Below are 14,453 nucleotides of genomic sequence, written 5' to 3'. Positions count from 1 at the left end.
TTTTTGAACTTTTTTCGTTATAATGGCTTATCTTGACCCTTGATCTCAACCTGTTGTTATAAAAATGCGTGTAAAAAGGTGGTTTGTTAATATAGTATACAAATTACAAATATATTATGTAATATAATACTGACAAACCAAAATCTATAATTATAACCTATTTATGATGGTTATAATTATAACTACATTAAGAGAATCTAGTAATTTTAATTTAAAATTTATTTTTCTTGAAATAAATACAGCGTAAAACCATTGATTTTATAATATTAAAAAATCAATGGTAAAACCTTCAAACTTTAATATTTAATTTGAAATAAGTAATACAAGGGTTCTTATTAGTTGATACCTACATTGTAATATCTCAATATTGGACTAATTGGTATTCGGAAACTGTGTGATTTACATTGAAATTCAATATAGTCAGAGACACGGTAAATATTATTGTGCGAGCGGAAAATTGCCAATAAACACTGTTACTGTGGGAAGAAATAAAAAAATAGACTTGTAGCATACAAGTAGGTACAATATACTACCTCGTATAATAAATCGATAGAATGAGAAATATATAAAACGATACTATTATAATACATGTGATTACCTAGAAATTGTTATTGATGTAAAATATTACTATACCTCCTGACGGCACGACGTTTGGTCTCACGATATCGTTTTTGTTACCAACTAATATCACAGCTTTATTTCTGACTATATCTGCTTTCCACAAAGCTTGTAGCCATTCTTCGGCTTGTTTGAAGCTATCCCAATCATTTCTCGAGTAGATAATACAATAGGCATGCGGGGACTCCTCGAACACGTCATTACAGTCGGCCGGCTATAAACATATTTTATTATGTTACATTATTTTTTACACACCAAAAGGTTTACCTATTATTCTTAAAGTTAACATTCAATTATTATTATATACACGAGGTTTAGTATATTGTCAATTTGTGTATGTGCAATTTATTTGATTCAAAAGTAACGTTGACAGCTCCAATGAAGTGCCTCAAATCTAGTTGTCTGGGATTTGTCGATAAAATTAGTTGATATTATTTTTATTTTTACATTTTATACTATCATGTATTCGTATGTATTTTGATTATTATTTAAGGCCGTATACCTTTTTTAATAAAAATAAATAAAAAATGCAAGAAGTGTCCCTTCAAAAATGTGAAAACAATAAAAACTGGAAAACGGATTTACTGAAGTGGTATGAATAGGAGAGTTGAGTATTTTTCTACTTATAATACTGTATAATTAAAAGACATAATAATATTTATACGATGGTATTTCTTTTTGCACAATTTACACAGGTTATAGATTTGAATTTAAAATATGATAATGTATTAAAGTTTAAAATAAATTATATTCCAATTTGATGAAGTTAGAAATAAGCTTTAAGTAAAATATGTAGAATTTTTATTAGTTATACACCCATCTATAATACCCATATCTTTTAAATATGAATTTGTAAACAAGACTTCTAAAACAATACAAGTAAAGTATATAATTGTGAGTCATCTACAATTATTTTATAGTCTCTATACATAGATTTTCGGATGTACCAATAGTAATTCAATTTCAATGGTTACTTTGAAGTTCAAAGTAATAAAAGAAATTGGTATATTTTTAATTAATTTCTATTAATTTATAAAATAAAAAATATTAAGTCAATCTAATCAATTGAATTAAAAATTACTGAATTGTGTTAGAAACTGAGTAGGTAATTGTAAGTAAGTGATTGTTGTGTGTAAAACTTGTAATCTAATAATAAGTGAGAATCTGAGAAAAGTTTAAAAGTTGGACGTCGGTTTACGGTTATAGCAGCAATTGTTTTAGTTGACTATTTTATTCGAGTAAAGTATATACAGGGTCATTCACCACGTAGGCTCATCCACTTTTTTTTCTCAAATAAAGCAGTTACCTATTTAACATTTTACTTTTGGAATTTTTAGATATACTTAGAAACCTTATTTTATAATTCTTGGGATTGATTGTACTACTTGAGGAATATCTGTTTTTCATATGCAAATCCACCTTTTCTATTGTAAATTATGCACCTAGTAGATTATATTTCTGAAAAAATATGTTGATATATTAAAATTAAAATTCAAAAGAGTAGTTTTTGAGTTATTTAATTTTGCGTACTTGGGATAATAGATCCACGATAGTGGGTTTATAAAAAATAGGAGCTAAGGTGATTAAAAAATATTATTTATTAATTGTTATTTAATTTATTAGCATTAATCGATTGAAATTTATAAACTTTACAACTGGTCTAAGGATTATAAATACTAAATCCAATGTTACATATATTTTATATTTTTGTAATGCCACCTTTAAGTATTCTTATCCTTAGTATAAACATTTTAAAAACCGAGAAACTACTCGTTTGAATTTTGAACTAGGTTTGGAAAATCTACTACTCAACTACAATAGTTAACAGATACACAGAATTAATTACGTACATTTATGGACTTAGTGTTATTTAAATAACTTTGGTATCTACCTACTTGAAATCAATTCTACTTTAAATATTTAAATTTATTTTTCTTTGATACATCATTGTTTCCGGCACTTTACCGGATATGGTAATATATATTTTAGGCACTTATGACGATAATATTACGTAGATGAGAAACACTAATTAGAAAATTCCATTTATTATTTTATCAATATAATACTAGGGTTATAAATTTTCTTGCAACAAGGGATTTTGTGTTAACTGTATTACGCGTAGTCGTGTAGGTATCTAATATCAATCACGCGATGTAGCTGTCTTTGACGTTACCACATATTTTTATTGAAATAGGAGTGTACCGGCTATTGATTTTTGAAATTGTAGCGACCTTTCTTGTGAAGTGGTTTTGAAAGATTTTATTTTCATTTGTAAAGAACACGTTTATGTTGATTACGACAAGTTTGTTTAACAAACTCTTGGACTAATAATTGGTGTTTATTTTATACGCAACACTTGTCAATGATCACTAGTTTGTTTAAACCACGTTTCTTCGTTGAAAATGGTGCAAATTACAAATAATTTATTAATTACATAATATTGATTCAATTTAATGTAATTTATATTATATAATCGAACTCGTCTTGTCTGATCAACCTTGGAGTATGAAATACCTACTATGATAACTGGAGACTTGAAATGTTCATGGTGTTTTTGTAATTTTCCAAAATTCGGAATTTAAAATGGTTCTCATACAGGAATTTCGATTCCCTTTGCTATTTTGGTATTCACGATAGGAATACAAATTTATATAAATATAGTTGCCACTGGTTACAGAAAATAAAATTTTTTAATATAATTGGATATATATTTGACCTGAATTTGATATTTGGTTACTTTATTTTTTAAGCTTGTGGATGCAAATCATGACTTACACATATTTATATATTTTTAATAATATTTGATTACCTCTTAGAAAAAAAGTTATTTATTACTTAATTGAAAGTTAAATATTTTCTTTTTATATTTTTTATAACATTTTTGAACACTATTATTATACTGAATATTAAATATTTAACAAAGTTAGAATCATATAAAAGTTGATATTTTGAAGGTGAACGATGTGCACGGGGTCAGATAGTTCAATATAAAATAAAGTATACGAATATACTCAAAAGATAATTTCACTATACATTATAATTTATATTAGATATTTATTTAAATATGATGTCGAATAATTTAATGTATTTCACAATGATTCAATAATGTATTACCTAATATAGTTCTTTATTTTAATAATGAAATGGATATACATTAATCATTTCGTATGTTTTAAACAAAATGAATACAATTTTGAAAAATTCGGGTTTTTGGCACGATGACACTGACGGTTTTTATTATTATACTGCAAATAGTGTAAAACTATTATATATTATAAATATGTACTTTATAGTACGAAAAGTATAGATGTTTATGTATTTTCTAAACTAATATTATAATATGGGTATAGTTATTTTATTATTTTAAGTACCTACCATATTACCTTATTTAACTATTTGACAAGGATAATATTCTATTCCATACCACTATACAATATGATATTATTATTAGTGTACCTACCATAGTAACATTAACCGTATACAGACTTTAATTTCGGAGAGTTCCTGGAGTGGCTTAGGGCTCAGGACTATTATACTATTATAATGTGAAGTATAGTGTCTTTAGCTCCTGATATAGAAGTGAAAGAGGCCCAAGGTAACATAATTTATAAAACTTTTCCCGTTACTAATTGATATGCATAATCGGCTACGGTCTAAGATACCTATTATAAGTTGCGGAATAGTATTATTCATTATTCGTAGTTAGTTTCATAAAGAGTGTTTGACTTCAATTTCAGATACTGAACAAAATGATGAATGAATTTATTGGTTTTACAATGATATTATATGTGTGTTATTTTTTTAGATTTTGATCAGTGTGAATGTGTGATGAATTGTATTGCAATAACCATGGTTTTACAATGATGTGTTTAGTTTTTGTGTCTTTCATTCAATTTTTGGATCAGTAAAAATGGTTCAATTTTAATTTGGTGGGTGGCTATTGTACAAAGTTGTTTTTTTTTTTGTTTGGGGGGGGGGGGGGGGAGGAGGAAGCGTAATAATTTTAGGAAATAGAAGATAAAGTTTGATGCTCCAAATGTATAATAGAAATTCCTCCTTAAACAATGTTCGTTATCTTGTGACAGACTAAAAACATTATCCGAGTAGAACCGTGAAACATTCCATAATCAATTGAACTATAATCACTTCATAATTTTCAGACTGATTTTAAGCTATTTATATATTATAGTCTTTTTTTTCTAAAAACCTCGATAAAAAATTGTTAGTTTTCAAAAACTTTGCAAATTTAATACAAGGCTCCTCGTAAATTGTTGCTTGAAATTGAAAACTACTAAAAAAAATTCGTATATGGCTAGGCAAACGCAGGTAAGGACTAATACACAATAAATTATGGAATATACTTTAAAATAGAGCTGGTTAGGTTCTCCGTTAAAATAGTTTTTTATAACTATGGACTGATTTATCATGGAATCATCAATTTAACACATCCTGTAGTGACCTACTCAGTGATGAGGTTCAATTGAAACCTATACCTACTATAAAGTGACAACCTCAGTTTTAATTTTAATTGTAAGTTGTAACAGTTTATTGCATTTATATTTCTTGACACCTTTAGACAATGATTTTGTCCTTTGGTATTTAAATGTTTAGTCGAAAACCATTGCTGAATCTTCAAATTTTGGTAAATATTAAAAAATAAATATGAAATTGCAGTGAAAAATCTCGGTTTAAAGTTAATGAAATGGAAAATGTTTGCAGAAAACCGTATATACAATAATTATAATTTATATTGTTATGAATTCCAAGATTAAATAAACGAGCAGATGTGTCAGATAAGCAACATGTTTTTATAGCCAAAATCGTTACCTTTACCTACTTAGTGCAGTTATTTTTACTTTTTAAGTACAAGTTATCTAGGGTCTCTCATTCATTATTTACACATATATTGCTTTTTTATTGAAACAGAGTGTGTACATAAAAATGAAAGTAAAAGAATATAGTAAACAAAAATCATGTGGCATTTATGAGTTCACACAAATCAGAGTACACTAATATTCTTTAGAACCTTCGTAAACCCAGTTTAATGAAAGAAAATACCACGAAGAAAAAAGTTCAATTTATAAAACTATAGGTACGATCTTAAAATTTACTTTTTTCAATTGCATTTACAAAAAGTGTACGTCGATGTTTAACTTTCTAAAATATGAAATTAAATGTTGAAAAGTATTAAAATTAGTACTTATTAGACATATATCTTAAAAAGTGTACCCAGGTAATGTAATTTAATCAAAAGTTTAATCTTGTAAAAATACATTATATTGATCTGCCTATCTGTTTACAAAATATATTTCAATGAAAAAGCTCTGTTTAAAAAATTCAAATATACTCTAGAAGTTGAATGATACTGCTTGGATGGTCACGGGTGTCTTTAAATTTTAAAGCAACAATAAATCATTGAAAAAAAAAATGTTTCTAAGCAGATATCAATTTACGGTAACCGATGGAATTTTTTTAAAAATATTTTCACATTATTTTAATAGTTTTTTTTTAACGTTTTTTAGATCTATTAAAATATTATGAATTTTATATTTTAATACTTGTTTTAACTAGTATAATTTTGTAGTTCATTAGGTATTAATATTATCTGCACGATGACTGAGATTTAAATTGAAATACATAATATAATCAATGTGATTAAATTCAGTATAAAAAGTTTAAGTAAAATTGTTGATTTATTAAATAATAATTATTGTACATCTATTCCGGGTTCGATTACTGATTAACCTATAAACATATCACATATTTACATTGTAAGCTACTAGCTAGTAAATGATAGTGTGAAACGTTTTTGTTTTAATAGATACTCATTTATTTATTAATTAATTAAAAACTGTACCTATATTAAAGTTTACAATGTAATCAAGTATATTCGATTGATTCCATGAAACTAATTTAACAATATTTCAGTTCTTTGAACAAAGCGTGTAAACAATACGTACACTGGCGTTTTGTTGAGTAATAATATTATATTATATGCTACTGATATAAACGTGCTAAATATTTTTAATTGGAAATTATAACTAATAGTTTAAAATTGTCTTTATTTATGATTTATTGAGTAATTAAATGGGATGAGCGAATCATAATTGCATTAGTTACGGTCGGGGTAATACCGACGCATGAGAAATTCAACTACACCAAAATACGGTCTTTTAACATAGTATATCAATACACCTACTGTTTAATATGCTAATATTGCAGAAGTTTCTTGTCCTGAGTAAATTAGAAATTAATAATAAACCGGATGATTTAACGAAATTAATTTGAGTATTTCCAAAATTCTATTATTTTAAAATAACACGCATACCTAACTGATATATTAGGAAATATATATAAGTTAAATATTTTATTCTTCCAGTTTTGATAAGATGTTGTAACACACACAAACCTATTGAAAATTAATTTTTTTTCTAATATAATGCATTATTATTCATTACTCACCGCATTAGACTTATCCAAAAAAATTAACTCCGACTCTTCTGCATCCAATAATACAGAAACAGATTTTTCTCCATCTTCGTCTAAAACAGAAAAAAAAATTACTCAAAAGTCAAAATATCTAACAACCAACAGTTTATCAATGATTAGGTAGCTTAATACTGTATAGACTTATGAATGTACGACATTACTATAATATATATTTATTAAGGATTATGATGGTGAATGATGATATTCTTGTTACCTATAAGTTATGAATAGTGTCTGTCATTATTCATTACAATATTTTTCACTATAAGACATAAAAACCGTACGTTAACATTAATAAACTGGAATTTTGAATTATAAATTAGTACAAATTAAATTAAATTTGAATAACTTTATGATTATGCAACAATAATTACGGGAAGCGCAACTGACACCAGGAATTACATTATATAGTAAATTGCCTAAAATTGTATTAAAACATCTTGTAATTGTTTAAATGGTAAATTCTAAAGATTCCTTCAAAACGTATTATATTCTATCTTGTAAGAATCGTTAAAATTCCCCTTAGTAGTATTAAATGTAATCATAATAAGTTAACATAAACTTTCTGAGGTCAAAGTAAAGTAGGTATAACTTTTTTTAATAATTTAGTTGCAACAAGCAATAAATATAAACTTGTTGAGTCATAATATTTTCATATATTTAGGTGTTCGTGGTTTTATATATATTTTTAATTTGAAGGTGGTGAAATGTCCGTAGTTTATCTTATTACATAATATTATGATCTTTTTATTAAGCATTTTACTATAAAAAATTAATGCATAATCTTTAAAACAAATAACCACTTGTTTTTATTCTTTGGTTAATATTTTATAAAAATCATAAAAAAAAATGTTTTTCATTGTCTTTTAGAATGCATCTTTTTAAATTAAAACGTCCAATATATTTTTAGTAGATGTTATTCTCTTTTTGTAACTCTGGGATTATTTTAATGGAATATGAATATGTAATTTGATGAAAAAAACCAACGAAAATCATTTTTGTATAGTTTTTTTGAATTATTGGTAAGCTAATAAATCTTAAACAGCTTTAGATAAACATGATTTAAAATTGGAAAGTAAAGAAACATTTTAAATTAAAACCCCCTTGGTAAGTCGTATTTGTTTGTAATAATTATTTGAATAGTATACATATTATGATAGTTGTATGTTTATAATATTTATATAGTATGAAATATATAGTGTACTCATACTATAGAAATAGAATATATAGTAAGCATAATATACGAGACAACAAAAATTATAAACGATTTATATCATGAGTAAAGTGCGATGAATACATTATTGGATTTAAAATTTGCCTCTGCTCAGAATCGTTTTTCGTATAGTGTGTAAGATTTAGGTATACAACTATATTTATCAATGAATTCAAATCCAGCAATAAATATATATATTTCAGTAGCCAACCTGAGGTACACTTGAAATCTACTGGAAGTAAATAATATACATACAGCTGAGCAAGGTTCTTGATTTTTATTTTTATTTTTTCGTCATTTTTTCGACCCCTCAGAGGAATTACTTTGAAAATTATCTTTTAAGTAGGTACAAACTGACATTTTTGTTATAAAAAATTGCTACATAAAACTTTTTAAGTAGTCCTGCCATAAAATACTGTTCACATAAAAAATCCTGTGATTTTAAAACCAATACTTAGAATTTATAAGTTATGAAATATGGTACTCTGATCATATTTTATGTACTTACAAAAACTAATACGAAGAACATGTTTTTATATCAAAGATAAAGCCTAAAAGTATGTTACCTACTTTTATAATATTCTTACAAAACGGAAATTTTAGCTAATAAAATTGAAAATTAACTGTACGGTTTCATTATTTTATGTTAGCAAAACATGTTCAATTAATGAAATTTGCGATTTGCATAATATGCAACCAGGAGAAGTTTCCATACCGTTGAATCAAGATAATTGCTTATAACACACACTTGTAGTTTATTTATTTAATATATTTTCAGAGACAGATTAATTATTTAGATATACTTAGTTCACTATTCAGCTTCAATTAAAACCCTTCGGATATTTATATAGTCTTGGGGATATTTAAGTTCATTATAGAAATTTAACTATATCAATACTAATTTATCTTATTTATGACTAAACTTTTCAACCTATGAGTATACCTATATTCAATATTCATATTAGTAATTTAGAGTTCTTTTTTTTAAATAATTAAGCACTTTGTGTGTTGTTGACTAAAAAAAAATAAAATTATATTGATTGCCTTTACTTTTTGAAATATTGTGTGTCAACAAATTATAACAAATATTGATCGTTATTTAGAATACGAATATAAAATTATTTAATTTACCAATTTAAATAAAACTAATTTTACACATTTTAATGAAAGAATATTAATTAAATTAGGAATAAGTCAACTTTCTTTTTATATCTAAAATTAATGTAAGTTTTATATAGATAGACTGGAGTTGAAGATAAGTTGGGAATAAAGACTGAACGGGACCACGTTTCCAAGAATAAAAAGAACACGAGATGGAGGAGAGTATTTTAGAGGTCAAAGAAGTATACTTTTTCTAATGAATACGCAGTGAAGAGGAATAAAAAGAAGCATTGAAAAAATTATAAGGTAAACCGCTAAGACAAAGACGAAAATTGGAAACAATAACATGCTTTGATCCATGAATTAAGTACAGTAATAGGTACCTACTCGTATATACTTTAGGTAAATCAAAAAAAATTTGTATGTTCTTTCATTTTATGATTTTAAATAGGTACAGTAATTTTTTGAAAGGCTCGTCTTCGGATGGTAATTTTCTTTTTCTAAGGGAACTTAATTATAATATTATTACTTTTCCCTATTTTATCACAATTCTTACTCTTATAAGTAGGTCCTATGTTGTTTTCGACACCTTTCTTCGTTCTTTAAAATGTCGTACAAGGGTCATACGAGCTTACGAGAAAAAAAAATAGTTATAGTTCGTAACGCGGTCCACGTACACGTGTGCCTTCTCTGTCTAGAAGTGAGGGAAACAGAGTATTTAAATTAGAATCAATGATAGGATATCACAATCGGGTTAACAACGAATATTGTGCACCATTGCACATTTGCGATATCATATGAATGGCACCCCAGCACGCAGTAGGTATATACATTAAGTTGTAGGCCTCGGTTGTTAATCGTTGGAATTATTGGCTGTTTCCGGGCCCGAGACAATGTCATTACCGATAACATTGTCTTCATAACAACGGGCCCGGTCGGGGTCGATCCGTTATTTATTATAGTATAAATGCACGAAAATCGCCGTTGTTGTTTAGGATTACGTTAGGCCGTGTATTATGAAATACATTTAATAATATTATTGAATATTTTGTGCACACAATTCGATTGTAATTCGTATTGTGCATTATGATATAATCATATTTTATTATTGTTATCAAGGATGGGAAGTCTTTTAATCAAAAGTATTTGTTATACATTTTGTACTTTGTAGTTTGAAAATACTCAAAATAAAAAATAAATAACAAGAGATAATAAAATTATCACGTTTGAATTTTTGCCGATTAATGATGAAAAGTAGGTATTCTCTAGGCAAAGAACTGAGATGTTCAGAATAAAAATACAGGACAGATTTTGACAATATATTGTGTGTCAATTATACTCAATTTATTCCAGAAAATTTTTTTTTAATTTTTAGTTTCTTACTTACATAATATTACCTTATTGCAACATACTGAAATAACAAATATTACTTAGTATTAAATATTTTAATAACTAACTTTTTACGAGGAATTGGTCTAACTATTCCAAAACATTATCTTAATATATTTACTTAGCATGGTAAAAATAAATACCCCTACGCTATAAAATATAAAAATTGATAAATCAATTTTTTACGGTTAAAAGTAAACTGAATGATATAAATTTCAAAATATCTTATTTCTCATCGTTTTAATTTCATAATAAACCTAAGGATTTGAGGAGAATTTTGTTGTTTTTTTCAGAAAATGACTGACCACAGACACCTGTAAACTTGCAGATTTAAAAACAGGACAATTCTGAATGACACAGGATACCGGAGTGACTTTTTACCTATACGATACTGAAACATCATTGAGGAAATTCTGATGGTGATGTTTCTACAATAAATAATAATATAATATAATTTCTGCTGCGAATCTTGTTGTTTCAAATCAACGAATCTGTAGATGCATTAACAACCTGTATTGCAGTAGGATAAAACGGATTTTCCGAAATACATGGACCTCGTACCTATACGGCAGTACACATATTACAATTTTATAAGGCGTAGGACGCGAAGAGAAGAGGAGGAGCGTTCGGAGGAGCGGAAAAGGAGCCGGAACATTTCACGTACAATACTCGAACGTATATATTATGGCCCATGGTGTGTAGCCCCGTGGATGATAAATCACGTGTGGCTGAGGTAGGCGAATCCTCCATCCCCATACGATTCACTTCGGTAGCGTGGAAAGCCCATCAATCGGCGGAGGCTGTGAATATATATATATATATACATACATACGTAACCTACTAACCTATCCTTTTCATCGACCCCCCCCCCCAACCGCCCCCAGTCCGCTTTGGTTTGTGCACGTTTACACACGAGCAACTGCAATATATATATATAACGTTGGTTTATAATATATATATATATGCCATATAGGTAAGTACGTGTTCAAGTACAAGTATAGTACAACCTCCTAATTCGAATTACTAACACGTTTTCGATGACTTCCGAGACTCCCGGGCTACGACGACACGGCAGCTAGCCTAAATGGTGTATTGGGACGAATTTACGCGGTTTGTTTTTCACTTTTGAGACACGATGCCATTATAGTGATCGACTCGTGTGTTCTATTCTTGACTGTAAGGCGTTTAATAATTGATTTTTTCTTTCCGACGATTTTTGGACTACAAACTATATAGGTATAATAATAATCATAATATATTTATTTGGTTTCAGTAGTAAACGTGCCGTAGTGTGTTCGTTTACTAAAATAGTCATGTGTTGCCACTGCTTACACAGCTGTTATGTACCTAAACTGATGACCCGAACACATCGATCAACAAAAAACAACAAAAAGTCAATATGCGATCTACGATTGATATTTGCTTCTAAAACTTTTCAACCTTACGGTTTTTTTTTTGAAAATTAGTTATTCTTTATTCTTCTGTACAGGGTCTAAAAGACGTTGTTGAATATCGTGGAAAGTTATGTACATTGGATTTTCATGAATTCTGTAAAGTAAACTGGATAGAATGTATAAAGTTTTTTTGTTGAATCGTGTTGAACTTTTGTAGTTTTGTTATACTGATAGTTGTAGGTAGATGCCCATGGATAATTAGAACTATCTGGTGAACGGTAAGCAATACTCAGTACAGAAATGCGTGATAAATGGAAACCTTACTCAACATAAGTCTGCAGCATAATTGTATTCTAATTAAAAAATGAATAACTTTTGATAGGTAAATATTTGAAATAATTTCCATGTATTTTATTTAGTATTTTCTAGATAAATGTAGTAGTCAAAAAGTTTGAAAATGTGACACAAACTTAATCTTAAGTGTTGATTACGGAAATTAAATAAATATCTAAAATGAAAAGTCGCAATAATTTGAATACACGTTTAAAGTAAAAATTTGTACGCAATTTGTCAAAATGATGAAACTGTACAAGTTATTTTTTCGTTGAATATAAATTTATATTTTTAAAAATGTTTATTTAAAAAGAATGTTTACAATCTGTGTAAGTTTAGCACAAAAGCACAATAATCACATTGTAAATACATTAATATAATATATAGCATACATATTATAACTGTAAATAATATGAGGAGAGAGACCATCCAATGACAGAACTCAGGTTTTTAATTTTAATACCTACCTCTTTAAGGATTTAAAATGTAATAAGGTATTATATAAAGATATATAAAGATTTTTCTTACTGGAATTAAAATAAAAAGTTTAGTGTGAAGACACATTCATTTTTTACGAGGATTCAAAATTCAAATTTTTACAAAAATGGATTTTCAAAAACGTATATTAACAATTTCACATCAAACGATTTTACTATTTTGCTGTTATAAAAAAATATTAATTGTAGAAACCTGAAACATTTCAGTTACTGAAGTTATAATTTTTATATGGATAATAATAAAAAAATATTTAGACTAATTTTAAGCTATTTTTACCATGAATCTTTTCACATCGGTCTACGGTAAGCTGTGTCTTAGAAGTGAATAACAATAACATTATACATTTATATGATAAGATAAAATATTATAAAATGATTTTAGCATAAATAAGTTTAACCTACTGTATTATCAATAGAAAGATAAAATATTAATAGAAATATATACATACATGGCGTCTCCTCCGTGAGCTCAGAATAGTTTGTTTGTGTATTATGCAATGAGTTATCATCGAATTCAAAATAACACTTCGAATAAACTACAGTGACCTACTCAATCCCTTGAAATATATTATTATGCGGCACAGTGACTTCTTTGTTTTTTAAATATTAGAAATATATATTTAAATATTTAAAGGTATAATATTAACTTCAATACAAGTGACTATGTTATAAAATTATTAATGATGTAAAAAAAAAGAAATGTAGGATGGTTTCATGTAAATAATGTCATTATTACGTGATTATCCCGAACAAAGTATATAAATATTCATTCAAAGAATACAGTTAATTTGATAATAGGTAGATACAATGGTACATCATAACATAATACTCTCCGTTAAAACTTAAAACTAATTTCTTAATAACATTAATGTCTGATGTCAAAGAACACCTGAACACGCAAATGGTACAATGAATTATTATCAATGTATTATAGAGTCTCATTTTTCGTAAGTAATTTGAATATTATTTATTCGAATCGTTGATTCGTCAAGTACACAAAAATCATATTTTGATTATTAAAAGTATATACCTGGATTCATTTTAATGACTATGGGTGTAATAAGTGTTATATAACATTAATTGGTTGACGTTATTTTTTAATGAATAAAGCCTTACTCATTACTTATTAATCAGGTTAAGTATTACATTATAATAATATAATACCATTGATTACACATGATTATGTCAATTTATATTTATTATAATTAATCTCTATTTTGGCAATTAAAAACGTTCTGTTGAAAAATTAGTTTGAATTTATAATTATAAAATTAAAAGAAACCACAGACAGCTATTTTATTGCTACATATGTACCTTTGTTGTATCTATATGTAACTAAAGAGTTTAAGCACGTTTACTTATAACCGTAGTTGTCACATATTATATAACTATGTGTAAGGGGAACGGTAATGACAAGAT

General features: G+C 26.9%; 1 protein-coding gene across 1 annotated transcript in view; it reads right to left on the bottom strand.

The window, feature by feature from the left end:
- Positions 1-14,453, bottom strand: part of LOC111040196 (putative mediator of RNA polymerase II transcription subunit 26) — a 210,855-nt gene that overhangs the window by 3,218 nt on the left and 193,184 nt on the right. Inside the window, exons 9-10 of the mRNA XM_022324040.1 lie at positions 7,081-7,160; positions 634-832 (exon numbers count right to left, since the gene is read on the bottom strand). Of these exons, the coding sequence (XP_022179732.1) occupies positions 634-832; positions 7,081-7,160 (279 nt within the window). The remainder of the gene's footprint in view (positions 1-633; positions 833-7,080; positions 7,161-14,453) is intronic.

This window comes from Myzus persicae, unplaced genomic scaffold (assembly GCF_001856785.1).
Source record: "Myzus persicae strain clone G006 unplaced genomic scaffold, MPER_G0061.0, whole genome shotgun sequence".
NCBI classification, from domain to species: Eukaryota; Metazoa; Arthropoda; class Insecta; order Hemiptera; family Aphididae; genus Myzus; species Myzus persicae.
Note: the sequence above shows the minus strand (reverse complement) of the source record. Positions and strands in the feature narration are given on the sequence as shown.